The sequence below is a fragment of the Cervus elaphus genome, chromosome 5 (assembly GCF_910594005.1).
Source record: "Cervus elaphus chromosome 5, mCerEla1.1, whole genome shotgun sequence".
NCBI lineage: Eukaryota > Metazoa > Chordata > Mammalia > Artiodactyla > Cervidae > Cervus > Cervus elaphus.
In genome coordinates, this window is record NC_057819.1 from 78,400,034 (window position 1) to 78,427,674 (window position 27,641).

General features: G+C 38.3%; 1 protein-coding gene and 1 non-coding gene across 12 annotated transcripts in view; one reads left to right on the forward strand and one right to left on the reverse strand.

Moving 5' to 3' along the window:
• The window catches only part of STXBP4 (syntaxin binding protein 4), a 206,025-nt gene that overhangs the window by 111,040 nt on the left and 67,344 nt on the right, over positions 1-27,641 (forward strand). For all 11 annotated transcript variants that reach the window (XR_006341150.1, XM_043902705.1, XM_043902709.1 and 8 more), the window contains 4 exons: positions 5,605-5,781; positions 19,056-19,172; positions 19,980-20,029; positions 21,802-21,935. Coding sequence is in view for 10 of the 11 variants with exons in the window: in XM_043902705.1 (XP_043758640.1) it covers positions 5,605-5,781; positions 19,056-19,172; positions 19,980-20,029; positions 21,802-21,935 (478 nt within the window). In the remaining variant the exon portion in view is untranslated. The remainder of the gene's footprint in view (positions 1-5,604; positions 5,782-19,055; positions 19,173-19,979; positions 20,030-21,801; positions 21,936-27,641) is intronic.
• On the reverse strand, positions 16,672-16,775 carry LOC122695813. The gene has a single exon (XR_006341564.1). It is a non-coding gene; the product is annotated as a U6 spliceosomal RNA (small nuclear RNA).

The window sequence follows — 27,641 nt, forward strand, 5'->3', positions numbered from 1 at the left end:
TATAAGAGAGTCAGTGTGCTAAAACTGGAAAGACTGATTTGGAACAAATAGTGGAGAACCTTGACGTGTAGAGATTGAGAATATATTTATCATGTACCATGTACTTAGCAACATTTTATCTAGGTTTGTTTCCTAGGCAATATTTCAGGAAAATTGATCCTTCAGAAGTATGCAGAGTACATTATAGTGAAGAACAGAGTATGCACCTATGTGTGAGGTGTTAAAGACGTGAATTAAGGAATGGTGCAAACACATCATCAGTGAAGAATTCCCAGTGCCAGATAACTGGTTAGGTATGGAGGTGGAAGAGAGGGATGGATGTACACCCAGAGAAGGCGAAAGGAAAGGAAAGAACACACATCGGAGACTTACATAAAGTTCTGTGAATTCATTTTCTCCTCCAAGAATGTCATGATTAAGGGATGAGTTGTAGATTCCTTTTGTGAACCACTAGCAAATTATTTGAGATCATCCCTTAAGAGGAACATTAAGCATATTTTAATAAAATCAATACCTAAGTTAAGGAAACTAAATATAGCTTGCTTTTAAACATTTTTCCTTCAGCATCCCTCTTTCTGCAGTAACCCTTAGTCTTTTTCATAGGCTGTAATGGGACCAAGACCAAGAAGGGTTTTCCAATGAGTGGATGTAGGAAGCTGATAAGAGAAGTATTCTTTTGGGCTTGGTAGCATAAGTTACATTACACTAAAACATATATCTCTTGAAGGCCTCCTTTTTCTTCTGTCAGCAATTGACATTGTGAAAGATTTACTGATTAGCTTAAAAATTACAGAACTTCTCAGTTTAGTGATGTGAATGTGCTACCTCATTACAAATGAGCAACTGCAGTTAGCACTTTTTCCTTCTACTTTGGGGAGCCGTTAAAACTCACAACTAGAGAAGGGAAGGTTTTACATAACTGTTGCAACATTAAAAAAGCCATGTGCATGTTTTACTTCCAAAGAACTACTTGAGTGCCTCAGTCATTTCATCCAGTCTAGCTCTCTCATCACATTGGTGATTATGTGTCTATTTGAAAACAATGAAGAGGAACAGGGAAAAAGTGTACCAAGAGCTGTAGTTCTTTAATCCTATTGTGAGAGTTGTTTTGAGCTTATAAAGTGGATGCTGTTATTTACCCTTATACAAATGAAAAAACTGAGGCTTGGAGAATTACAGAGCCAGAAAATGAAAAAAAAAAAAAAAAAGCAACAAACATGTATCTAAGATTCTGAAGTATATCTAATGCCCATTTTTTAATTCAATATCATGTTAATAAAACAGTGGCAGATTTTATTTTCTTGGGCTCCAAAATCACTGTGGACAGTGATTCCAGTGACAGAATTAAAAGATGCTTGCTCCTTGGAAGAAAAGCTATGACAAACCTAGCCTGCATATGAAAAAGCATAGACATCACTTTGCTGACAAAGGTCCGTTTATTCAGCCCTTTGTCTCAACACAGTCACGTAGCAAAGTTCTTGTAGCCTACAAAGATTTTCATTAGTGTGAAGTATATTTTCAAAGAAGAATTTGGTCTGATCTTCCCTGAAGGTTCACTGTGAAATTCTAAGGTGGAAAATCCTGATTTAACAACCAGAGAGTGTGAGTTGAAGTCATTTTCTCAATGTCACTAAAAAAATGTTAAGTCAGAGATGTGCCTTCATAATTTAGGACTCCCTTTTAGTGCATCTCTTTGTACTGCCTAGTATTAGTATGCATAATGCTTTCGTTGGTTTTTCTGATTTGCTACTACATCTTTGTTGTTCAGTTGCTAAGTTGTATCTGACTCTCTGTGACCCCTTGGACTGCAGTACGCCAGGCTTCCCTGTCCTTCACCATCTCCCAAAATTTGCTCAAACTCAGGTCCTTTGAGTCCATGATGCCATCCAACCATCTCATCCTCTGTCACCCCCTTAGTCTTTCCCAGCATCAGGATCTTTTCCAATGAGTTGACTCTCTGCATCAGGTGGCTAAAGTATTGAAGCTTCAGCTTCAGCATCAGTCCTTCCAAAGAATATTCAGGGTTGATTTCCTTTAGGATTGACAGATTTGATCTCCTTGCTATCCAAGGGACTCTCAAGAGTCGTCTCCAGCACCACAGTTCGAGTGCATCGATTCTTTGGCGCTCAGTCTTCTTTATGGTCCAGCTCTCACATCTGTACATGACTACTGGAAAAACCATAGCTTTGACTATATGGTCATTTGTTGGCAAAGTGATGTCTCTGCTTTTTCATACGCTGTCTAGGTTTGTCATAGCTTTTCTTCCAAGGAACAAACGTCTTTTAATTTTGTGGCTGTACTCACCATCCACAGTGATTTTGGAGCCAAAGAAAGTCAAACCTGTCAGTTTCCACTTTTTCCCCCATCTATTTGCCATGAAGTGATGTGACTGGGTGCCAGGATCTTAAGTTTTTTGAATGCTGAGTTTTAAGCCAGCTTTTTCACTCTCCTCTTTCACATTCATCAAGAGACTCTAGTTCCTCTTTGCTTTCTGCCATTAGAGTGGTATCACTTGCATATCCAAGGTTGTTGATATTTCTCCCAGCAATCTTGATTCCAGCTTGTGAGTCTTTCAGCCTGGCATTTCTCATGATGTACTCTGCATATAAGTTAATAAGCAGGGTGACAATATACAGTCTTGTATTCCTTTCCCAGTTTTGAGCCAGTCCATTATTCCATGTCTGGTTCTAACTGTTGCTTCTTGCCCTGCATACAGGTTTCTCAGGAGACAAGTAAGGTGGTCTGGTGTTCCCATTTCTTTAAGAATTTTCCACAGATTGTTATGATCCACACAATCACAGGCTTTAGTGTAGTCAGTGAAGAAGTAGATGCTTGTTTGGAATTCCCTTGCTATTTAATGATCCAACATTTTCTAACTTTTAAACTGAATTAATCTGTACCTAACACAGAGTAAATCAGCGAACTGGCTGCCACATTTCCCCTGATTGGATTTCAGACTCATGGTGAGGTATTAGGAAAATTCTGGCTCAATTATTACTGACATAGGAGTCTTTACAGTTATTAGAAAACAGCCCAGGAGGAAAAGAAAAAATGGATTTATGTGATCCTGTATTGCTAAATGTGGCACACTGCTGCTATCTTTTCTTTACTGCTTCCTCTAAGAGTCGTCATTTCAATGCACTAATCTTTTAAACAGCCATTCAGTGGGAATTGGGCTAGAACTTTGCTAAGGGGTCACATTTACCAGCCTGACAGTTATACATTTACAAAAGAAATGGCATGAATTTATTCAGCATCAAAACCTCTGCATCTTTTACCACCGACTGCATTTCACACCGTATTACCATCAGTGCACTATAATGGCTATATAAATTCCATTCAGATTCTTCATTTAATTAACTAGCGTTCTTTGAGCAAAAATAAAAGTGCTGTTTTTGTAGAGGAATAAAGGCTGCATGAAGCAAATGTGAAGGAGACAAATCATCGAATTAGTTATTCTTCATTGCTGCTATGGTGAATTCTCTGCCCCTCCCTTTCTCTTCAGTGACAGTATTATTTTTTTCCTAGCCTGATTGAATGGAAAATGGGGAACGGTGTAGCAGCCTCAAATGTGTTTGAGTGTGTTGTAATGACCACATCCTAAGCTCATGCAGGGCTGGGCACTGATGATATTGTCACCTACAAGCCATTTGGTTTTTTAGCATATTCTGTAGCCAAGACTGTGGACTTTGTAACTAAACGGCCTGGGTTCAAATCCCAGCTCTGCCACTTACTAAGTTTGTGATTCTGAGCAAACTACTTAACTTTCCAGTTTCCTGCCTAATAAATGAGGATAAAAATGGACATCGCTCTCACAGCACTGGGTAGATTATTTGAGGTGATCTATCCAAAACATTTAGAGCCCTGTTGACACATAGTAGACCGTTACCTGCTATTTGTGCAGTCTTTTGTGAAGGTGATCCAGTTGTGACACGTAACCCTTGATCGCCTGGGCTGAACTGACTGATGTGTTAGTTAGATAGGTGTCCTTTTACCGCTTCTCTGCCCAGAACCCTCCAGTCGCTTTCCCTCTGGCCGTGAATAAAACTAAAGTCCTTACAGCGGCCTACAAAGGCCCTCAAGATCCGCCACTCCACGCCGGCACCATCGCTGCCCAGACACTGTGCCCGCTGTACCCCCATGTCTGCGCCTCCTTCTTCCTGTCCTCTCCTGTCTCCTGCAGCCACCCGGCTTCCTTGCTGTTGTCTGAAGATGCAGGCACAATGCTGTCCCAGTTCCTCTGCACAGGCTGCTCTCTCTGCCCAGAAAGCGCTTCTTTCAGAAGTCTGCACAGCTCCATCCTTTCTCCTGTCCTCTGATTAAAAGTCTTCCCAGTGAGATCTTCATTGATTATCTCTAGTTTGCCCTCTCCCCAAACTAGATTATAAGTATTGGGGGACAAAAGGAGGACTTTGTACTGTGTTAAGTGCTCCCTCTTCAGTACCTGAGACAGAAACTCACATACAGTAAGTACTTAATAGCTACTGAATGTATGAATGGAAAAGTGACCCTTAAATATGTCCTGCAGTAAAAACATTTCTAACCCTCCCCTAGGCTCAAACAAAAGCAAGTGTCCTGTAAAAGCTCCCACAGAATTAAAATAGCCATAGTTGAATATTAGCCACGGCAATTGGAGCAGAAAGTTCCATTGCAGAGAAAAACAATTTCTGCATCAAGTTAAAAAAAAAAAGAAAGAAATGGTTTACATTATAGCAAGTGCAATATTAAATTATATTGCTGTCCTGGGAACGGTTACTGAGCCAACACCAAGGCACATTTTTGAGAGTGCAAGTGCTTTGGGCCACACCATCCACTTCCTAAGGTGAAAAATACAGCTAGTGTATAGTTTTGTTTTCATTTTTGTCATCTAGTGGTGGAGTAAAATGGTGAAAAGAGCATTAATGTTGGAGTCAGGTAAAGCTGAGTTTGAATTCTGGCACTCGTATCTGCCCTTGCATAGGTTATGTTACCTCTCTGAGCCTCTGTTGATTATGTATAAAATGGTTTTTAGTAATGCCTTTCCTTCAGTGTTGTTCTAAATATGGTGAGCATTGCATCCTGTGGAAATGGCTGTATATTTTGCTACTGAATTCTGCCTTTTGGCTTAAGTCAAACTGGGGAGGTAGCTCTTAGACTGATGTCTAGAAATAAGATTTGGCTCCTGGGGCTTGAACCACCAAGCAGCCCTTAACACTATAAATCTCTCAGCAGGATCTGATGGAGCTGCAAAAACCTTCATAGAACATGAGCCCTACCACCTACTTGACTTTTGTAGAAATCTCCTCTTTTTATCTTTTGAGCCAATTTTTATTCTCTTTTCCACTTTCAATTCTCTTCTGCTTCTCTTATTTTCAAAATGTTCTCCTAAATGTGTGAAGTTGGAGAGTCTACACTGAAAGTTATCCAAGAAACCAAGGAAAAGTAAGGTCACACATGACCTTAATTAAATAACATGAATATTAGTTTTCAAATTGAGATGTGAAAAATATAAGTATATTGATTCATTTTTTGAATTATAACTTCCAGAAGGAAGAAAATATTTTGTTTAAACCGCTACTACTTTTACATTCTTTTCTTCAGTGACATTATTTTTTAAATATTTAGGAAACCAAAGCTGTGGTCGAAGAAACAAGAGCCCTGCGAAGTCGGCTTCATCTTGCCGAAGCTGCACAGAGACAGGCCCACGGAATGGAAATGGATTATGAGGAAGTGATCCGTCTGCTAGAGGCTGAGATTACAGAGCTGAAGGCTCAGCTTGCTGATTATTCTGACCAAAATAAAGTAAGCAAAACAGTTCTCTTTTCTAGTTACCATGGTTTCCTTGCCGTAGCCATGTATCCTGTTTTCATTTTTTTGTTTCATCTGCACTTCTAAACTAGGTCAGTGTTTGTCTCTGTTATTCAGTGATAGGATGATGTTTCGTGGTGGGGGTAATGTGAAGGTTATGAGCCTCCCTTTATCCAGATAGCTTTGGGATGGGAAAGTATGTGCCCCAGATTTATTTGGGTCACTGGTCAACGTTGTACAACTCAGTCATTAAGTCCCATTACGTTGGTTTCCTCCTTTTTCCCTAAACTTGCTAATTTGTCTTTTAATTCTGTGTTACTCTTTGTTTAGGGCACTTGAGGAAGTGTGAAAGTTAAATAATTTTTTGCCAAAGGCCCAAGTTAATTAAGAGAAAGAAACTTGAGTTTGAATTTAGCAGGCTTCAATTTCAGTAGCAAAATACTGAATGCTTTTCAGAAGGCAGTATGACCTTTCTTTTTTTTTTTTTTTTTAATTAATTTATTTATTTGGCTGCATCAGATCTTTGTTGCATCATGTGGAACCTTGGCTTGTGGTGCACGGATTCCCCAGTTGTGGTGCGTGGACTTGGGATTTGCGGCATAAGGGCTTAGCTGCTCCAGGGCATGTGGGATCTTAGTTCCCTGACCAGGGATTGAACTCATGTCTCCTGCATTGCAAGGCAGATTCTCAACCACTGGACCACCAGGGAAGTCCCTGACCTTTCTTTTAATGTGAATTTTTTTATTATGTGACTTTGTAAAACATTATACATACTGTATTCATTGAATGGTCTTCAAAAACTGTAATAGGCATATATACTTTTTTTTTCACTGAAATAAGGTAGAAAATTAAATAAATTGAAACATATTTTATAACTTGCTAGAATTTATTTCTAACCATAATATGTGTTTATGTCTCTAATCCAGTTATCTTTCAAGAGAACATAAAACAAGTTTGAAAAATATAGTTATTTATTTAAACATGAAAGAGTTAAGTACTTTAAATATACCAAGTAGAAATGAAACTAGTTTTAGAAAAGCAAGATATAGAAGAAAATCTGAAATTTTCTTTGGTTATCTAAGAGATACATTTTTCACATCTGCCATTTAAACGAGTTCCAAAAGAAGGCTGATGTTCCTGTCACCCATTGATAATACCATAAGGCCAAGGGGGAGCAATACTTTAGATGGCAGAAATACTAAGGAATGTTGCATGTATTTATTATTCTTGACCCAGTGTTTATGTTCTGAAATCAGAGATATATGCTTATTTCATGTGAGTAACTTAACATGATTCTGAAAATATTGGAATTATCAAAATATTAAAAGTACTTTTTAAATAATAACTTGATTGGAGGTTCTAGCAGGGGAGCACAGCTACTCATATACCCTTGACCGAAGACCTGTCCTCCTCTATCGGGGATGGTCATCCTCTTTGACCCAGTGCACAGCTTCAGGAGGGACGCACATTAACTTGATTTATTTTTGGAGTGATAATCAAGTCTTTAAAAATACTGTCTTTTTAAATAATATAACATTTAAGGAATTCATATGAATTTATTCATTTTTTTAAAGCGTAGGTTATTTGCTATTCTCTATTTCAGCTCCTAGCTGAAAAACATTTTTGTCCTAAGTTTTGTGGTAATATAATTAATTCAGTTCTCTTTTTTAGAATAATGGTGTCTCATGCCATTCAGAGGAACAAAATTTTGTTAAGAGAACAAAATCCTAAACTAAGCCATTAGCCCATGTCTGAGAATAATCTTTTTTTTTTCCCAAAGAGATGTTAGACATGAACATCGCAACATTTTCCAAACCCAGTACCAGTGGAGAAAGAGAAGGAAACTTTTTTTTATTTGCTTGAGATTGCTTGAAGAGAAACTGACCAAAATATCACAGAATTCAGATTCAGATATTCACTTTTAAAACAGATTGTTTTTATAACAATAAATATTTTTCTTACAGGTTTTCCCTTACATTATCTCTATGTTTACTTATCTCCCTCTTTATTTATTTTTTCCTTCAGCTTAAGAAATAAAAATTTACCAATATGTTTGAAGACCCACAGTGTCCCTTTCCAATTTCATCCCATAAAACCACTTTCCTAGATTTAATCTTAACCATTTTCTTGATTATTTTACTACCTGTGTATATATATCCCTTAGTCTTCACTGATGGCTCAGACAATAAGGAATCCACCCACAATGCAGGAGACCTGGGTTTGATCCCTGGGTCAGGAAGATCCCCAGCAGAAGAGAATGGCTACCCACTCCAGTATTCTTGCCTGGGGAATCCCATGGACAGAGGAGCCTGGTGGGATACAGTCCATGGGGTCTCAAAGAGTCAGACACGACTGAGCACTTAAGCATGCACGCACATATCCCTCAACAATATATTGTTGAATTTTGCCTGTTTGTCAACTTTATATGAGTAGAAAACATATTACTTTTATTATTCTGACTTGTGTTTTTTCACTCAAAAATATGATCAGCTTTACTGATTACAATTAGGCAATGCCAATTGTGTTTGAAAGTATTTAAACTGATCTTAACTCTGTGTTCAATGACATCAGATGGTTAAGATGGTTAGCTTGAAATGAGTCATGGTGAGATTATTTACACCACCAAATGCAATAAACCAGGGCTTTGCCTCTTGTCCCAGATAGCCAGTTGAGCTAATATTTATGCATTTATTAGGTTTTTGTGTTTCTCTGTGAAATGTTTCTTCTTATTTTTGATGTTGTAAAAATCTTCATGTAAATTTATGCTTGCCTTTACACCCTAAGGTGAAATGAACAGGTGTTGTTTTCATGTAATCCAACTTATCAGTCTTTTCCTTCATGTGTCTTTCTAGAAGCCCTTCCATTCTCAAAAATGTTTTTATATTTGTCTCTAAAAAGTTTCTAAAATTTGATCCTCTGTCATGGTTTTATGTCATTGTATGAGATAGGGGTCCATTTCATTCTTTCTTTCTTTTTCTAAATGAATGATAAACTATCCAGCTGCTTTCATTCAAAAGCCTCTTTTACTCTAAATCTTGATCTGATGACCCTGTCTAGTTCTTTTTCTTTACATGTGTGGTAGCTACATAATCCTTTGATCTTTTATGTGTATTTTAGACTCAGATTATAAATTCCATCAAAAGAAATAAATACCAATGTAGTTTTTACTGGAATGCATTAAATATATAGATTAATTTGGGGGGAATTTGCATATTTATAATTGCACCTTGATTCATGAACATCATTGAGGAACAGAAAGGTTAATTGCATGTGGCCAGAGGATCTAGTCTATAGACAACAACTCCAGAATTTATTGATGATTGCTTCACGGTTTACTGTATGGCCAGTGTTTACAAATATTCAGAGTGAGCTTGAAAAGAATTCTGCAGTCATTTCATGTATTGTTTTATAGAGTCCACTAGATCATTATCATTAATTGTGGGGTACAGTTCTTCTCCAGTAATATTAATTTCTTTCTTAGGGAATAGATTAAAATTTCCCTTGTGATTTCTTTTCTAAATTTTCTTTATATATTTTGAAGTAATGCTTTTAGTTGCGTACAAGCTTGGAATCACATTATCATCCTTTTATGAAAATGCTGTGACTCTTCACTCTAGCAATCTTCCTTCTCCCTTAATGCTTATTTTTGATTGATTTTAAAATAGTTACACCAGCTTTATTTTAGTATTTACCTATGTATATTTTTCCATCCTTTTACTTTCAACTTTTCAGTGTCCTTATATTAAGTTCAGTTCAGTTCACTTCAGTCACACAGTCGTGTCTGACTCTTTGCAACCCCTTGGACTACAGCACGCCAGGCCTCCCTGTCCATCAGTAACACCTGGAGCTTGCTCAAACTCATGTACATCAAGTCGGTGCTGCCATCCAACCATCTCATCCTCTGTTGTCCCCTTCTCCTCCCTCCTTCAATCTTTCCCAGCATCAGGGTCTTTGCCAAAGAGTTATTTCTTCATTTAAGGGTCCCAGAGTATTGGAACTTCAGCTTCAGCATCAGTCCTTTCAGTGAATATTCAGGACTGATTTCCTTTATTTTTTTTTTTTTATTTTTTTTTTTAAAGTATTTTTTTTATTGGAGTATAATTGCTTTACAATGTTAAGTTCGGCTATACAACATATATCAGACATGTCTACATATATCCCAAGCCTCTGAAGCTTCCCCCTCCCCCATTCCATCCCTCTAGGTGGACTATAGTTTTTTTTTTTTTTTTGACTTGTTGTTTTTTTTTTTTCCAGCGGGTTTTGTCATACATTGATATGAATCAGCCATGGATTTACATGTATTCCCAATCCCGATCCCCCCTCCCACCTCCCTCTCCACCCGATTCCTCTGGGTCTTCCCAGTGCACCAGGCCGGAGCACTTGTCTCATGCATCCCACCTGGGCTGGTGATCTGTTTCACCATAGATAGTATACATGCTGTTCTTTTGAAATATCCCACCCTCACATTCTCCCACAAAGTTCAAAAGTCTGTTCTGTATTTCTGTGTCTCTTTTTCTGTTTTGCATAAAGGGTTGTCGTTATCACCTTTCTAAATTCCATATATATGTGTTAGTATGCTGTAATGTTCTTTATCTTTCTGGCTTACTTCACTCTGTATAATGGGCTCCAGCTTCATCCATCTCATTAGGACTGGTTCAAATGAATTCTTTTTAATGGCTGAGTAATATTCCATGGTGTATATGTACCACAGCTTCCTTATCCATTCATCTGCTGATGGGCATCTAGGTTGCTTCCATGTCCTGGCTATTATAAACAGTGCTGCGATGAACATTGGGGTGCACGTGTCTCTTTCAGATCTGGTTTCCTCAGTGTGTATGCCCAGAAGTGGGATTGCTGGGTCATATGGCAGTTCTATTTCCAGTTTTTTAAGGAATCTCCACACTGTTTTCCATAGCGGCTGTACTAGTTTGCATTCCCACCAACAGTGTAAGAGGGTTCCCTTTTCTCCACACCCTCTCCAGCATTTATTGCTTGTAGACTTTTGGATAGCAGCCATCCTGACTGGCGTGTAATGGTACCTCATTGTGGTTTTGATTTGCATTTCTCTGATAATGAGTGATGTTGAGCATCTTTTCATGTGTTTGTTAGCCATCTGTATGTCTTCTTTGGAGAAATGTCTGTTTAGTTCTTTGGCCCATTTTTTGATTGGGTCATTTATTTTTCTGGAATTGAGCTGCAGGAGCTGCTTGTATATTTTTGAGATTAATCCTTTGTCTGTTTCTTCATTTGCTATTATTTTCTCCCAATCTGAGGGCTGTCTTTTCACCTTGCTTATAGTTTCCTTTGTAGTGCAAAAGCTTTTAAGTTTCATTAGGTCCCATTTGTTTAGTTTTGCTTTTATTTCCAATATTCTGGGAGGTGGGTCATAGAGGATCTTGCTGTGATTTATAGGACTGATTTCCTTTAGGATGAACTAGTTTGATCTCCTTGTTGTCCAAGGGACTCTCAAGAGTCTTCTCCAACACCACAGTTCAAAGCCATCAATTCTTCGGTGCTCAGCTTTCTTTATAGTCCAACTTTTACATCCATACATGACTACTGGAAAAACCATAGCTTTGACTAGATGAACCTTTGTTGGCAAAGTAATGTCTCTGCTTTTTAATATGCTGTCTAGGTTGGTCATAACTTTTCTTCCAAGGAGCAGGTGTCTTTTAATTTCATGGATGCAGTCACCATCTGCAGTGATTTTGGAGCCCAAGAAAATAAAGTCTGTCACGGTTTCCATTGTTTCCCCATCTATTTGTCATGAAGTGATGGGACCAGATACCGTTATCTTAGTTTTCTGAATGTTGAGCGTTAAGCCAACTTTTTCACCCTCTTTCACTTTCATCAAGAGGCTCTTTAGTTCTTCTTCACTTTCTGCCATAAGAGTGGTGTCATCTGCATATCTGAGGTTATTTCTATTTCTCCCGGCAATCTTAATTCCACTTGTGCTTCCTCCAGCCCAGTGTTTTTCATGATGTACTCTGCATATAAGTTAAATAAGCAGGGTGACAATATACAGCCTTGGCGTACTCATTTCCCAATTTGGAACCGGTCTGTCGTTCCATATCCAGTTCTAACTTGCTTCCTGACCTGCATACAGATTTCTCAGGAGGCAAATCAGGTATTCTGGTATTCCCATCTCTTGAAGAATTTTCCACAGTTTGTTGTGATCCACACGGTCAAGGATTTGATATAGCCAATAAAGCAGAAGCAGATGTTTTTATGGAACTCTCTTGGTTTTTCAATGATCCAATGGATGTTGGCAATTTGGTCTCTGGTTTCTCTGCCTTTTCTAAATCCAGCTTGAACATCTGGAAGTTCATGGATCACATACTGTTGAAGCCTCACTTGGAGGATTTTGAGCATTACTTTGCTAGCATGTGAGATGAGTGCAATTTGTGGTAGTTTGAACATTCTTTGGCATTGCCTTTCTTTGGGATTGGAATGAAAACTGACCTTTCCCAGTCTGGTGGTCACTGCTGAGTTTTCCAAATTTGCTGACATATTAAATGCAGCACTTTCACAGCATCATCTTTTAGGATTTGAAAGAGCTCAACTGGAATTCCATCACCTCCACTAGCTTTGCTTGTAGTGATGCTTCACTTGACTTTGCATTCCTGGATATCTGGCTCTAGGTGAGTGATCACACCATCATGATTATCTGGGTCATGAAGATCATTTTTGTGTAGGTCTTCTGTGTATTCTTGCGACCTCTTCTTAATATCTTCTGCTTGTGTCCATACCATTTCTGTCCTTTATTGGGCCCATCTTTGCATGAAATGTTCCCTTGGTATCTCTCATTTTCTTGAAGAGATCTCTATAGTCTTTCCCACTGTATTGTTTTCCTCTGTTTCTTTGCAATGATTGCTGAGGAAGGCTTTCTTATCTCTCCTTGCTATTCTTTGGAACTCTGCATTCAAATGGGAATATCTTTCCTTTTCTCCTTTGCCTTTAGCTTCTCTTCTTTTCTCTGCTATTTGTAAGGCCTCATCAGACAACCATTTTGCTTTTTTGCATTTCTTTTTCTTGGGATAGTCTTGATCCCTGTCTCCTGTACAATGTCAGAAATGTCCATAGCTCTTCAGGCATTCTGTCTATCAGATATAATCCCTTGAATCTGTTTCACACTTCCACTGTATAATCGTAAGGGATTTGATTTAGGTCATACCTGAAAGGGCTAGTGGTTTTCCCTACATTCTTCAATTTAAGCCTGAATTTTGCAATAAGGAGTTCATGATCTGAGCCATAGTCAACTCCTGGTCTTGTTTTTGCTGACTGCATAGAGCTTCTCCATCTTTGGCTGCAAAGAACATAATCAGTCTGATTTCGGTATTGACCATCTGGTGATGTCCATGTGTAGTCTTCTCTTGTGTTGTTGGAAGAGGGTGTTTGTTATTTCTCTTGGCAAAACTCTATTAGCCTTATATTATCTATCCAAAACTCTATTAGTCCTTATATTATCTATTGATGAGATTGGCTGCATCAGGTTCTAGTTGTGTCATGCAGAAGCTTTCGTTGTGGTGCATGCACTCTGTAGTTGTGGCACACAGACTCGGTAGTTACGGCACACGGGCTTCAGTAATTGCCACTTACAGCCCGTGTGGAGCACGGGCTTAGTTACTCCATAGCATATGGGATCTTCGTTCTCCAAGGGATCGAACCTGCACCTCCTGCATTGCAAGGCGGATTTTGACCAGTGGACCAGCAGGGAAGTACCTGTCCTTATATTTTAATTGTGTCTATGGTAAACAACAGGTAATTGGATTTTTTTCCCAGTTTACTAATTTTTGACCTTTAATTGGAAAGATCTTTCCATGTACATTCTTACTCACTAGTGTACGTGGCTTAATTTCTGCCCTTTTATTTTCTGCGTTTTATTTGTCCCATGTTTTCTGGTTGTCATTTCTTACCTCCCTCTCGCCCCTTTTTTTTGGATTGGGTCAGATTTTTCCTGTGTTCCCCCACTCCCATTTAACTTGTTTCACTATGCTGCTTCCACTTTCAGGTGGCTCAGATGGTAATCCACCTGCAATGTGGGAGATCTGGGTTCGATCCCTGCATTGGGAAGATCCCCTGGTGAAGGGAGTGGCTACTCACTCCAGTATTCCGGCCTGGAGAATTCCATGGACTGTATAGTCCATAGGGTCTCAAAGAGTTGGACACAACTCAGCAACTTTCACTTTCTTGCTGGTTTAGAAGTTAGACACTTTGTTTCTAGTTTTAATGATTATCTTGTAATAGAAATGTTAGCATTTTATTGTAACTTAAATTATAAAACTAATCACTGTCTTTCTACTTCTAAATACTGTAAGAACTTTACTACAAATCCAATAGTCTCTTTCTATTTAATTTCTGCTTTGTAAGTGTTTTAGTTATTTCTTGACTTTTAACATCATAAATTAGATATTATTACAATTTCTTTTGTGCTGCCAATCTTTGTTTAGATAGACCTCCATGTTTATCATTTTCTTTTTTCAACATTGTTGCATTTCAGACCTTCTTGCTTGAATTGCTTTCTTTTTTCCTGAAGTACCACATTTAGAAATTCATCTTTCAAAGATAGGATCTGTTGTAATGAAATTTATTTTTGTTTTTTTGGAAACATATTTATTAACTCTTGTTCTTGAAGTGTAGTTTTGCTACATTTAGAGTGTTAAACTGGCATTGAGTGTCTTTAATGTTTTTGTGCCATGGTTGTGATAGCAGGTTTCAGTCTGTTATTTGTTTGCAGTGTGCTGTTTCTTTTTAGGTGACTTTGTTTTAAGTGGTCCGAAGTTTGACTATGGTCAGCCATGTATTGAGCTATTTTAATTTATATGCTTGAGATTCAAGGAATGAGCTTCCTGATCTGCGGAACAGTGTCTTTCACTGTTTCTGAAAATCCTTAAGCTGTTATCCTGACCTATTTCTCTTTCATTATTTCTTGTCTCTCCTATCTAATCTATATTGGATATATGCTAGATCTTCTGGTTATTTTTTCCTTACCTCTTCTCTTTTTGTATTTTCCATTTTTATTTTTCTGCTCTATTATAAGAAGTTTATTTACCTCTGCCTTCCAGTTCACCCATTCTCTCTTCAACTTCTTAATGTGTTGGATAGTAAACACATTAATTGAATTTCTAATTATTACTGCCTTTTTTAAATTAAAGGATACTTTCTTTACAATGCTGTGGTGGTCTCTGCCGGACATTGGCACAAATCAGTCACAGTTATCCATGTGGTCCTGCCCTCCTAAGCCTCCTTCCCCCACCTGTCCACCCCTCTAGGTCATCACAGAGCACCAAGCTGGGCTCCCTGTGCTGTCCAACAGCGTCCTGCTGCTTATCCACATCACACCTGATGGTGCCTACATGTCAGTGCCGCTCGCTCAGCTCACCCTACCTCTGCTTCCCCTGCTGTGTCCTCCAGGCCATTCTCTATGTCTGTCTCCATTGCTCCTCTCTGATTATGCTCTTCGGCACTGTTTTTCTAGACTCCACATACGTACGATATTTGTTTTTCTTTTTGTGACTTCAAACAGTGTAACAGGCTCTAGGTTCATCAGCCTCACTACAGCTGACTCAAATTCTTCCTTTTCATGGCCGAGTAATATTCCATTGTATATGCGTATATGTATGTACATATATATATACATACATACAACTTCTTTACCCGTTTTTCTGTTGTTGGACATCTAGGTTGCTTCCATGTCCTGGCTATTGTAAATAGTGCTGCAGCTGACGTTGGGGTGCCTGTGTCTTTTTGAATTGTAGTTTTCTCAGGATTTATGCTCAGTAGAGAGATTGGTGGGTCATATGGTAAATTTATTCCTAGTTTGTTAAATCTCCATACTATTCTCCATAGTGGCCATATCAATTTAAATTCCCACCAAGAGTGCAATAGGGTTCCCTTTTCTCCACATCACTTGCAGTATTTATTGTTTGTAATTTTTTTGTTGATGGCCATTCTGATTAAAAGACACTGCTTGCTCCTTGGAAGAAAAGCTATGACCAACCCAGACAGCATATTAAAAAGCAGAGACACTTGCCAACAAAGGTCTGTCTAGTCAAAGCTATGGTTTTTCCAGTGGTCATGTATGGATACGAGAGTTGAACTATACAGAAAGCTGAGCGCTGAAGAGTTGATGCTTTTGGACTGTGGTGTTGGAGAGGACTTGTGAGAGTCCCTTGGACTGCAAGGAGATCCAACCAGTCCATCCTAAAGGAAATCAGTCCAGGGTGTTCATTGGAAGGACTAATGCTGAAGCTGAAACTCCAATACTTTGGCCACCTCATGCGAAGAGTTGACTCATTGGAAAAGACCCTGATGCTGGGAGGGATTGGGGGCAGGAGGAGAAGGGGACAACAGAGGATGAGATGGCTGAATGGCATCACTGACTTGATGGACATGAGTTTGGGTAAACTCTGGGAAGTGGTGATGGACAGATAAGCCATCCGTGGGGTCACAGAGAGTCAGACACGACTGAGCGACTGAGCTGATGATGATTCTGATTGGTGTGAAGTGATATTGTACTTTTGTTTTGCATTTCCCTAATAATGTGCAGTGTTGAGCATCTTTTCATGTGTTTATTGGCCATCTGTATGTCTTCTTTGGAGAAATGTCGCTTAGGCCTCTTGTCCATTTTTTGATTGGGTTGGTTTTTTTTCTGATATTGAGCTATGTGAGCTGCTTATATATTTTGGAGATTAACCCTTTGTCAGTAGCTTTGTTTGCAATTATTTTCTCCCATTCTTGTCTTGTCTTTTAATCTTGTTTATTATTTTCTTTGCTATGCAAAAGCTTTTAAGTTTAATTAGGTCCCATTTATTTTTGTTTTTATTTCCATTACTCTAGGAGGTGAGTCAAAGAGGATCTTGCTGTGATTTATGTCAAAGAGTGAAAAATATGGAACGCTTCATAAATTTGTGTATCATTCTTGTGTAGGGGCCATGCTAATCTCTGTATCATTCCAATTTTAGTATATGTGCTGCCTAAGTAAGCACTGCATTTTTATTTCTGAGATTGATTTTTTTACTTCATCTGGATCTATTTTGATAGTTTCTTGTCTCTTTATTACAATTTAAATTCTTTCTTAGTTTTTAAAACATATTGAACATCAGTTCAGTTCACTCAGTCGTGTCCGATTCTTTGTGACCCCATGAACTGCAGCACACCAGGCCTCCCTGTCCATCAACAACTCCCAGAGTTTACCCAAACCCATGTCCATTGAGTCAGTGATGCCATCCAACCATCTCATCCTCTGTTGTCCCCTTCTCCTCCTGCCCCCAATCCCTCCCAGCATCAGGGTTTTTTCCACTGAGTCACCTCTTTGCATGAGGTGGCCCAAGTACTGGAGTTTCAGCTTCAGCATCAGTCCTTCCAGTGAACACCCAGGACTGATTTCCTTTAGGATGGACTGGTTGGATCTCCTTGCAGTCCAAGGAACTCTCACGAGTCTTCTCCAACACCACAGTTCAAAAGCATCAATTCTTCTGCACTCAGCGTTCTTTATAGTCCAACTGTAACTATACTCTGTATTCAATCACTTCAGTATCTGCCATCTCTGTAGGTCTGATCCTATAATTTGTCTCCTTCAGCTGACTTTTTATCCATAGTAGATTATTGACTGAGGCCATGAGCTTTTGATACATTAAATGTGGGAATTCTTTGATATCTGAATTTAGAAATTAAGCCACTAAAAATTTTGTGTTTGCTTTTTTTAAACTAAATTTTCAGCTTCTGAATGTACAGACCACATAAGTAATATAAATCCTGATCTCTAACCTGCATGAGTGGGGCACTGGGGTCTACCATTCACCAGAGCCAAAATCAAGAGGTTTGTTTCTCCCTAATTTACCCATTAAAGTTCTCCTGTTTGCCATCTGTGCCTGATGAAACCCCAAACTAGAGGCCACCAATAATCAGCAAATACCCTGAAATAAAATTGTGCTTCACTGTACTCTCACTTCAGTGGGTTCAGTCAGCATTGCTGTTGCACGTCTTCCTGAAATTCCTTTACTGTTCACAGAATCCTTTTACTTCTCCGCCAGCTCAGCTTCGAATTGGGTCATGCTACATTAAATATGTATGTGTATCTTCAGCATGTTGGATGGTGCCACATTAACAGGGGTTTCTGTCAGCATCTGGTAAGCCATGTTGTCCAAAAACAGACACCATAAACTAAAACGTACTTTACTGTAACAGTCAATAGAGTTATATGTGTGTGCTCAGTCACATCCAACTCTTTGCAGCCCCATGGAATGTGGTCTGCCAGGGTCCTCTGTCCATGAATTTTCCAGGCAAGAATACTGGAGTGGGTTGCCATTCCCTACTCCAGGGGATCTTCCAACCCAAGGATCAAACCCGCGTCTCTTGCATCTCTTGTATTGGCAGGCAGATTCCTTACCCCTAGCCCTACTTGGAAAGCCACTTTAGGGTTAGCATAGCTCTATTCCTAAGGTGTGGTCTTACTGTGGTCTCAATTGAGGACCCAGGGTGTTCAGTTAAGTTTCTCTTCTCTAATTGGTCAAACACCAATGACTTACAGCCAAGTGTAAACTTCATAACCTCTGTTTAGCTTACGTTCCACCGTAGTGGGCCAGCCTTTTGATGCCTGGCTATGCACATGCATAGCTTAGAATCCTGCTAAAGACCGAGAGATGCTTAGGTAGTTTCGCAGCTTTTATTTTCTGTAGCTTCCTCTTCTCTTCTACTATGTTCCACAGGTTTAGCCAACTCTAAATTTCAATTTTTGTTTCCTCAGCTCAGTGAAACCCTGTCTTCTTTTTAGACTCTTTCCCTATGCCATGTTTTGCAGCCTTAAGACAAAAGGCCAGTCATGGAGCTTAACTTTCGTGTTTTTAGTCTCTCCAGAATCCTGGTCTTTCACTGCCTGTTGTCCAAAATCTGAAAGCAATTGATTCATATGCTTTTCCTGCTTTATTATTAATATTTTCTTATTGTGAAAAGACTAATAAAGTAATAGTTATTCCCTCCTGTGTGGAAGGAGTAATATATAATCGATTTCTTTGTGTGCCATTTATCAATGTAGTTCCCTTCAACTTCAAATTTGCTTCATTGCTTGCTCTAAAGAAACTGAATTGGAACCCTGACAGCTGGTACAATGTTAAGCTTTGTCAGTAAAGTTATATGTAGCTTATATTATAAAATTTGCAGTATCCCTGTGCAGTTTAACTTTTAAAAATATTGCAATTAGTTAAGTGCCCCTCCAGATCAAAAGATATATACAATAAGAGAGAATTCCTTTTGATATTTCTGTCCAGGAAAGTGTTCAGGAGTTAAGAAAGAGGATCACAGTACTGGACTGCCAATTGCGAAAATCAGAAATGGCTCGGAAAACTTTCGAGGCATCCACTGAAAAGCTTCTCCATTTTGTAGAGGTAAATTTTCCTGTTACATCACTTTATGTCCATTTTTAAGAAATGTGTAGACCACTGACATATAGATAAATGTCATGGTGTTTGTGGCTAGTGAAATCTTCCCTGGGCTCAAAACAGCAATGCTGACTTCAGTTCACTTCAGTCCCTTAGTCGTGTCCGACTCTTTGTGACCCCATGGACAGCTGCACACCAGGCCTCCCTGTCCATAACCAACTTCTGGAGCTTACTCAAACTCATGTCCATCGAGTCGGTGATGTCATACAATCATCTCATCCTCTGTCGTCCCCTTCTCCTCCTGCCTTCAGTCTTTCCCAGCCTCAGGGTCTTTCCCAGTGAGTCAGTTCTTCGCATCAGGTGGCCAAAGTACTGGAGTTGCAACTTCAGCATCAGTCCTTCTAATGAATATTCAGGACTGATTTCCTTTTGAATCGACTGGTTTGATCTCCTTGCAGTCCAGGGGACTCTCAAGATTTTAAATTGCTTAGATAATGAAAAGACTAACTAACATACAGATTAAGAGAAATGATTGAGATAGAGTTATATGATCCTTAATATATGTTTTAATGAAAACTTTCTTAAAACTTTTGATACTAAATAAACATTAGTTGATAAATATCCTTACAGAAATATGTCTATGTATTAGAATTCTGAGAATTGTATGTTAATGTAACTGATTTTTCTATATATAACAAAAATATCTTTCTAATAATATAGGTGGAAGGGTTATAAATATTATTTAAACAAGAAAAAACATTTTAAAAAGCTATCAAAGTTACATATTGCCTTTACTGTTTTGTTTGTCTCTAGGCTATTCAAGATGTATTTTCTGATAATTCTGCACCTTTGTCAAATTTAAGGTAAGAAAATTCAAGTGCTTTCATCTGATACTTGTGGCTAAAATGCTAAAATCTGTTATAGCCTGGAGATAGTCAAAGAAATTTTTGCCTTTTATCAAGGATGCTACTAGCAATATACTTCTACTTCTAGCAACATGTGCTTGAAGAAACACAGGAAAACTCTACCCTTTACTGTGAAAGTAGCAGTTCAGTAAACAAAGAGGATTCATTGTATTTTAGGTTTCCACATAGCATTTTTGAATTTAGAAAAACGCCTATGGTGGTATACCTTTTAACTGATTTTACTGTAATATTTCTTCAAGTGAAATCTGATGTTTTATTGTTGTCTGTGCTGCTTTTGGGACTTCCAGCAGCAGAGATAACGATGAAAACATTAGATTTCACTGCTTCTGGTGCTGCTTATGGGGCTTCCCTGGTGGCTCAGCTTTAAAGAATCCTCCTGCCAATGCAGAAGGCTCAAGTTCGATCCCTGGGTCAGGAAGATACCCTGGTGAAGGAAATAGCAACCCACTCCAGTATTCTTGCCTGAGGAATCCTGAGGACAGAGGAGCCTGGCAGGCTACAGTCCATGGGGTCACAAAAGAGTTGGACACAACTTAGTGACTAAACAACAACAATAGCAACATACTGCTTATGATGTAAGATAATTATGTGTATTCCATGATGATTATTTTCAGTAAAGATGTTAAAATACTCAGCAATTAGATTCTCCTCTTATGGTTTAGACATGACCCCGACTTCTACCACCCAAGGTTTCATTGTGGCCTTGAATAATAATTCAAAAGTTTTGGTATTAAAAATGACCTTTTAAAAGCCAGTCTGCTCTTGCAGATTCATGGAACAAAGGTAACTTTAAAAAGCAACGTTAATATATATATAACTGAATCACTTTGCTTTATACCTGGAAGTTATTCAATATTGTAAATCAACTTTATATCAATTAAAAAAAAAAAAAAAAAACCCTTAAGCAGCTTTTACCACAGCTTGAAAAGTTAAACAGGAGTAAAATTTGGCTCAGTCTTTTTAATACACTGTATCTTCTGTAGTGGATATTGGCCTTGGTATTCTACACAGAAAGGCTCTGTATTTGAATTTGAAAGTTAATGCTTTATTTTTTCCTTGTGAATTAATACTGTCTTGTCTAGGAAGATGGATTATAAGTAATGATGCCTTTGTCGTCAGTTTAAAATTGTCTCTTTTCAAGTAAAAGTTTAAACATAATGGTAAAAGTAAAACCTTGCATTTTAATTATATCAGAATGCATGCATTTCAGGTGAAATTTGCATTTTTTAAAAGTGGTATAAACGCTCTAGGCTGTTTTAGATTTAGGGACAGCAAATGGAAGAGATAATTTAAGAGATAATTTCAGGAGCAAATTTAGTGGTAGAATTTATATTTAATACTACTAGAAATAGTAGTAAATGTCTATTTAATGAATTTATGTTTAAGTGTTTAATTTAAATGTCTGTAAGACTAAATAAAAGGCTACATCATGTAATCCAAACAATGATTTAGGAGGAGCTGTCCTTCTATTCCTTTTCCTTACACATAAAGTCAACCTAATATTTTAAATATTTTTATTTATTATGTATTAAAGAATTGAAAATAAGTATTATTTTGTGAGCATCATTTCAGTTTATGACTATAAGAATACAGTGTTGTCAGAAATCAGAAATTTTGTACAATTTTATAACTAATAAGAATTCAGATTTAGCAAAGATAGATATTCTTCATTATGTAATCAGTTCAGCTTTATTTTCTTGCCCTCCTAGTGAAAGAAGAGCTCTGTTAGCTTCCCAGACGTCCCTCACGCCATTGGGAAAGAATGGACACAACATCCCGGCAACACTGGCACTTGAGTCTAAGGAACTTGTTAAATCTGTCCGTGCCATACTTGATATGGATTGTAAGTTTTCTATACGTTTTCACTCTTTTAATAATCACTTATTTAGCAAAACAAAAGAAGAAAATTTCACATTTGATCATTTGCTCTTGTGAAATGTATTGGTTTGTCTATGATGAAATTGATAGCTTATCAATAAAAACCTTAAAAGGTTTAATGCAGCCAGTTGTAGGAGGAGAATATTTGTTTTGTTTTAAATGCTTAAAATGACTTCCAACAGAAGATAGCTGATTAAGACTTTTTTTTTACCTCTACTTCCATCTAAAGTCTCTTTGAAATGGTATAATAAATTCTAAAAATAAATCCACAATAGCACTGGAGACCTGGAAGGGTGGAATCAACATTGAGGAATTTTTTAATAGTATAAAACAGATGGAATGAGATTGAAGGTAAGGCCCAACTGAGCAGAAGACCCTAGAACACAATAAAGATGAATGACAAGGTTGCTGAAACATTAAATATAACTGTGAAACCCCCCGGATCACAACCAGAGAAAATTGGGAACAAACCCTGGGGCAGTCAGCAGGGTAATTAATTAAAGGGCTGTAGAAGAGCTGAACCAGTTCCCTGCTCTTCAGAGCTGAGGAACACTCTCTCAAGGAACTGCATGTTCTGTCACTGGACACCTCCAATGCTCTCAGTGACCTCCCCGCTGACAGGGAGATCCTTGGGGAAAGCTTCAATGATTGGGCATTTCCATCCTTCCCTCTTCCTATCTCCAGGCACTTTTTTCCCCAACATATATTTGAACTTCCTTTTTATTGTTTGTTTTCTGTCTCTTTCCTTGATGTCAGTCTGTCCACCAGTTGTCTTTGTACTGGCCTTTTACATTCTACTATTCCTCTAGTTTGTACTCGTAATCTCTATGCTAGGGACCAGATACAGACACACACACACACACACACACACACACACACACACACACACACACACACACACACACACACACACACACACACACACAGCAAAAGTCTATGTTAATATACTAAAGAATTACAAAAATTTACAAAATAGAAGTCTGTTTTAATCAAGTATTAAAATAGTAAGTAAATCGAATATTAAAGTAGTAAGTCATCTACTACCCAGGACATAAAGTCCTGGGTAGTAGATGACTTGATTTAGTAAATAGGTAGTATTCAAGACTCTTCCTTTAAAGTAACATTTGACTTTAAAACAATGCTATAGAGGATTGGAATCCATGCTTCTAAGAGTATCTGCTAAATTCTTGCAGTGAGCATTTTTTTATAATTTTGTATAACCTATTACATTTCTTTAAATTAGATATATTTTAGAAACCCTGTAAAAGCTCTTTATGTAAAGAAATTCTGTGTTTCTAGAGGGGATGAAAATAACCACTACTAATGTATTATGTGTAAGATCAGAATTTTATGTCAGACCTTTTTAAGTGAGGGTGGCAACAGCAGAGAAAAACACCTTCACAGACATAGCCCTGTAGACATTGCAGTTATTCATTTTAATTACCTTGCTGCCATTAACCTTTGTATTTGTCAAACATGATTATTCAAAGAAATTTTTTGAAGTTCAGCAGAACTTCTTTAGAAGAAAAGGAAAGAATTACATCTACACTTTTTATCTGTTAATAAGATTATACCTACTCTGCTGTTTAAAACTAATAAATAGTTTCTATGTTGTCTTCTTATTTAGAAACACAGTTGCTAATGTTTGCATATGTCCCAGCACTTTTGTAATTATATATGACTTATCTTTTTTTTTTAATGGCTTATCTTTTAAGTGTGATAATTCAGATAAACCCAGCTCATTTTTCTTTCTCTTTAAGCAGTAGCTTTTTCTATCTGTAATGCAAAGGAGAAAATCACTATCAGGAGGTAGATAATTCAGCTTCTCCACTTCATTTCCTTTGTCCTAGCTATCTGATTATTTCAAATTACAGTTTGAAATTTACATTTGGGTAATTCTCTCCACTTTCTTGTTAATTTAAGTACACTCCAGGACGTTATACTATGGAATTTCCTTAGAAATTAAATTAAGATTTCTTAGGTCTTATAATTTAAAAGGCAGTCTCTAAGGAATGTCTAGAGGACAGTTCCAAACCATTTTTGGATCTTGTACTCCACTGAAATTTGATGAAAGTCCTCTTCCCAGAAATGTGCAGTTGAACACATTTTTTCATCCATTATGAATGTGTTTATGAATCCCAACTTAAGAACCCCTCATGTAGAATTACAGGGAACACAAATGCTCTCTAGAGCATTGCAAACATGGCCATCCACCTGTCCAAAAAATACCTCTAGCAGTGGAGAAGTCTGTGACTCACAGAGGCAGCCAGGAGTTCAGTAGCACTTGGAATCCCTGTAAACAGTGTACCTCAGAATCGCGGTGTCTCCTCAGGGTGCCTCAGAGAGCCTCTCAGTCTGTCAGCCAGCCTAGTAGGCAAGTTAAGTAAGCTCTGGCCTGTTTCCTCCTGTGAAAGGCAGACACCATAATGTCTCAAGGGGCAGGATCGAAGAATTACACAAGATACATGTCAAGAACCTGATAGTATAAGATGTTCCATAAATGGGTGTTACTGTCACTGGTACCACATTATTATTTAAAGTAATTAATTTAAATAATTAATACTTTTTCTCTATGGTAATTATTAAGTAATTTTCTAAAGCTTCATTCAACTTGGATACATTTGAAAATGTGATAGATGAGAGCTTTTCTTAATATATAACATTTAATGTTATTATTGATTTTGAGTTAGAATATAATCATCACAGGAAACTGCGGTTACGTGTCTGAACTGGCGTCTTATCTTTCAGTTGTTTGTTGCTAACCATAAGGAAGCTTAGATCGGCTCAGTTCTCTTCACCTTCAGTGAGACAGCATGTAGACGTAATAAACATTTCCAATAAGTACTGGAACCCCTGGAGGTCTCTACATTGCTCTCCATCAGTATTTACATGGTCGGTCTTGTGATGCTTTAGTGTAATCTTTATTTGAAATAACTACATCTTTTAAAGTGTAATCTTTGTTTGATTGACATTTAAGTTAACAAAATTTTATAACAAAAGCAGGAAGAAGCAGTTCTAGTTAAGAAAAATGCACATTAAAGCAGTATCTGTCTGGGTATCTAATAGGAGGTCTTTTATAAAAAGAGAAGTTGTTGACTTCACTGGTAAAGTGACAGCATAAGCACAGGCTTCTACCTTCCTTCCCATGGAAATGATAAATGGAATGGAAAAATAGGGGGGTGTCTTCAAAGCAGGTACAGGCAAATCCCCAAAGCTTGTCAATATAGGACAAGTAGAACTGCATAGAAGAGAAGAATGAAGGTCTATCTTGTTACTCTGTCTGCTGAATAACAGTTGCAATTTTGGGGGTGACTGGAGGGAACCCTTGCCGGAGGACACTCCTTAATGCATTCTAATCTGAAGGGGTAATGAATACAGAGACTGGCTAGACGTAGACAGACTCTTTTTACTCTAATATTGTGGTGAGTCAGTGTCATTTGGTGAAATCCTCAGGGTCTAGGTAGATTCCGTGTCAAGCAGAAGGTCAGTGGGGCTTGGTCCGTTAGGCAGCCTAGATACCCGTTAGACCTGACACACATTGGATCACACAAGAGATGTGTGTAAAGAAATAAATGCAAAGGGAACCTGACACCACAGGCCACAATGCTCTGCACAGCTGTCTCTGGTCCTGGCTCATGACCCACTCCCCTCAGACTGCTGCATTGTCCTCATACCTGCACTGCAAGTGCACATGGGCCAGCCTCCAACCTGAGCTTAGATCGAAACTTCAACAACTTGGTTGAATGTCAGAGCAGCCAAGGGTCCACACTTTCTTGAAAAGGTCAAAAACCAATTCTGAGTAAAGAGCTCTCTACATTCAAGACTTGTATAAAGAGACACTCGTTCATTCAATTCATTCAAGTTCTTATAAACAAATATGTATATGTATCAGTTCAGTTTAGTCACTCAGTCGTATCTGACTCTTTGCGACCCCATGGACTGCAGCACGCCAGACCTCCCTGTCCATCACCAACTCCCGGAGTTTACTCAAACTCATGTCCATCAAGTCAGTGATGCCATCCAACCATCTCATCCTCTGTCATCCCCTTCTCCTCCTGCCGTCAATCTTTCCCAGCATCAGGGTCTTTTCCAATGAGTCAGTTCTTTGCATCAGGTGGCCAGAGTATTAGGGTTTCACCTTCAGCATCAGTCCTTGCAATGAATATTCAGGACTGGTTTCCTTTAGGATGGACTGGTTTGATCCCCTGCAGTCCAAGGGCCTCTCAAGAGTCTTCTCCAAAAACACTGTTCAAAAGCATCAATTCTTCAGTGCTCTGCTTTCTTTATAGTCCAACTCTCACATCCATACATGACCACTGGAAAAAAACCGTAGCCTTGACTAGATGGACCTTTGTTGGCAAAGTAATGTCTGCTTTTTAATATACTATCTAGGTTGGTCATAACTTTCCTTTTTAATTTCATGGCTGCAATCACCATCTGCAGTGATTTTGGAGCCCAAAAACATAAAGTCTGACACTGTTTCCACTGTTTCCCCATCTATTTGCCATGAAGTGATAGGACCAGATGCCATGATCTTAGTTTTCTGAATGTTAAGCTTTAAGCTAACTTTTTCTCTCTCCTCTTTCACTTTCATCAAGAGGCTTTTTAGTTCCTCTTCACTTTCTGTCATAAGGGTGGTGTCATCTGCATATCCGAGGTTATTTATATTTCTCCCGGAAATCTTGATTCCAGCTTGTGCTTCTTCCAGCCCAGTGTTTCTCATGATGTACTCTGCATAGAAGTTAAATAAGCAGGATGACAATATACAGCCTTGACGTACTCCTTTTCCTATTTGGAACCAGTCTGTTGTTCCATGTCCAGTTCTAACTGTTGCTTCCTGACCTGCATGTAGGTTTGTCAAGGGGCAGGTCAGGTGGTCTGGTATTCTCATCTCTTTCAGAATTTTCCACAGTTTATTGTGGTCCACACAGTCAAAGGGTTTGGCATAATCAATAAAGCAGAAGTAGATGTTTTTCTGGAACTCTCTTGCTTTTTCGATTATCTGATGGATATTGGCAATTTGATCTGTTTCCCCCACAGTCAGTCTCTCCCATCAGGAAGCTTCCATAAGCCTCTTATCCTTCTCCATCAGAAGGCAGACAGAATGAAAACCACAATCACAGAAAGCTAATCAAAGTGATCACATGAACCACAGCTTTGTCTGACTCAATGAAGCTATGAACCACTCCATGTAGAGCCACCCAAGACAGATCATGGTGGAGAGTTCTGACAAAACGTGCTCCACTGGAGAAGGAAACGACAAACCACTTCAGCATTCTTGCCTTGAGAAACCCACGAACAGTTGAATAGTATTATATGTATACATAGAAATATTTGATTATGAAAAAGTCCACTGTCAAGAAAATAAGAGGTAGCTGTTGAGATTCAAGATGATAGGGTGGTCTCATTTGAAAACCTCCCCATCCTGTTCCTACACTTAGAAATGATGTTTAAAATTGTGTGTGTTCAAAAGATAAAAACCATGAAAGGAATGCCTCCCTGCACCAAAAAACAGAAGGTAAAACTATAATCATAACTGTGGAGTCTTAGGCTTCTGAGACCAGTAGGATTAATATGGGCAGATGGAGCAAAGGTGCAAACACCCCTGAGGACCCAAATGATGCCAGAGCAAATGAAGCAAGGTGCAGGAACATTTCCATAGAAAATACAC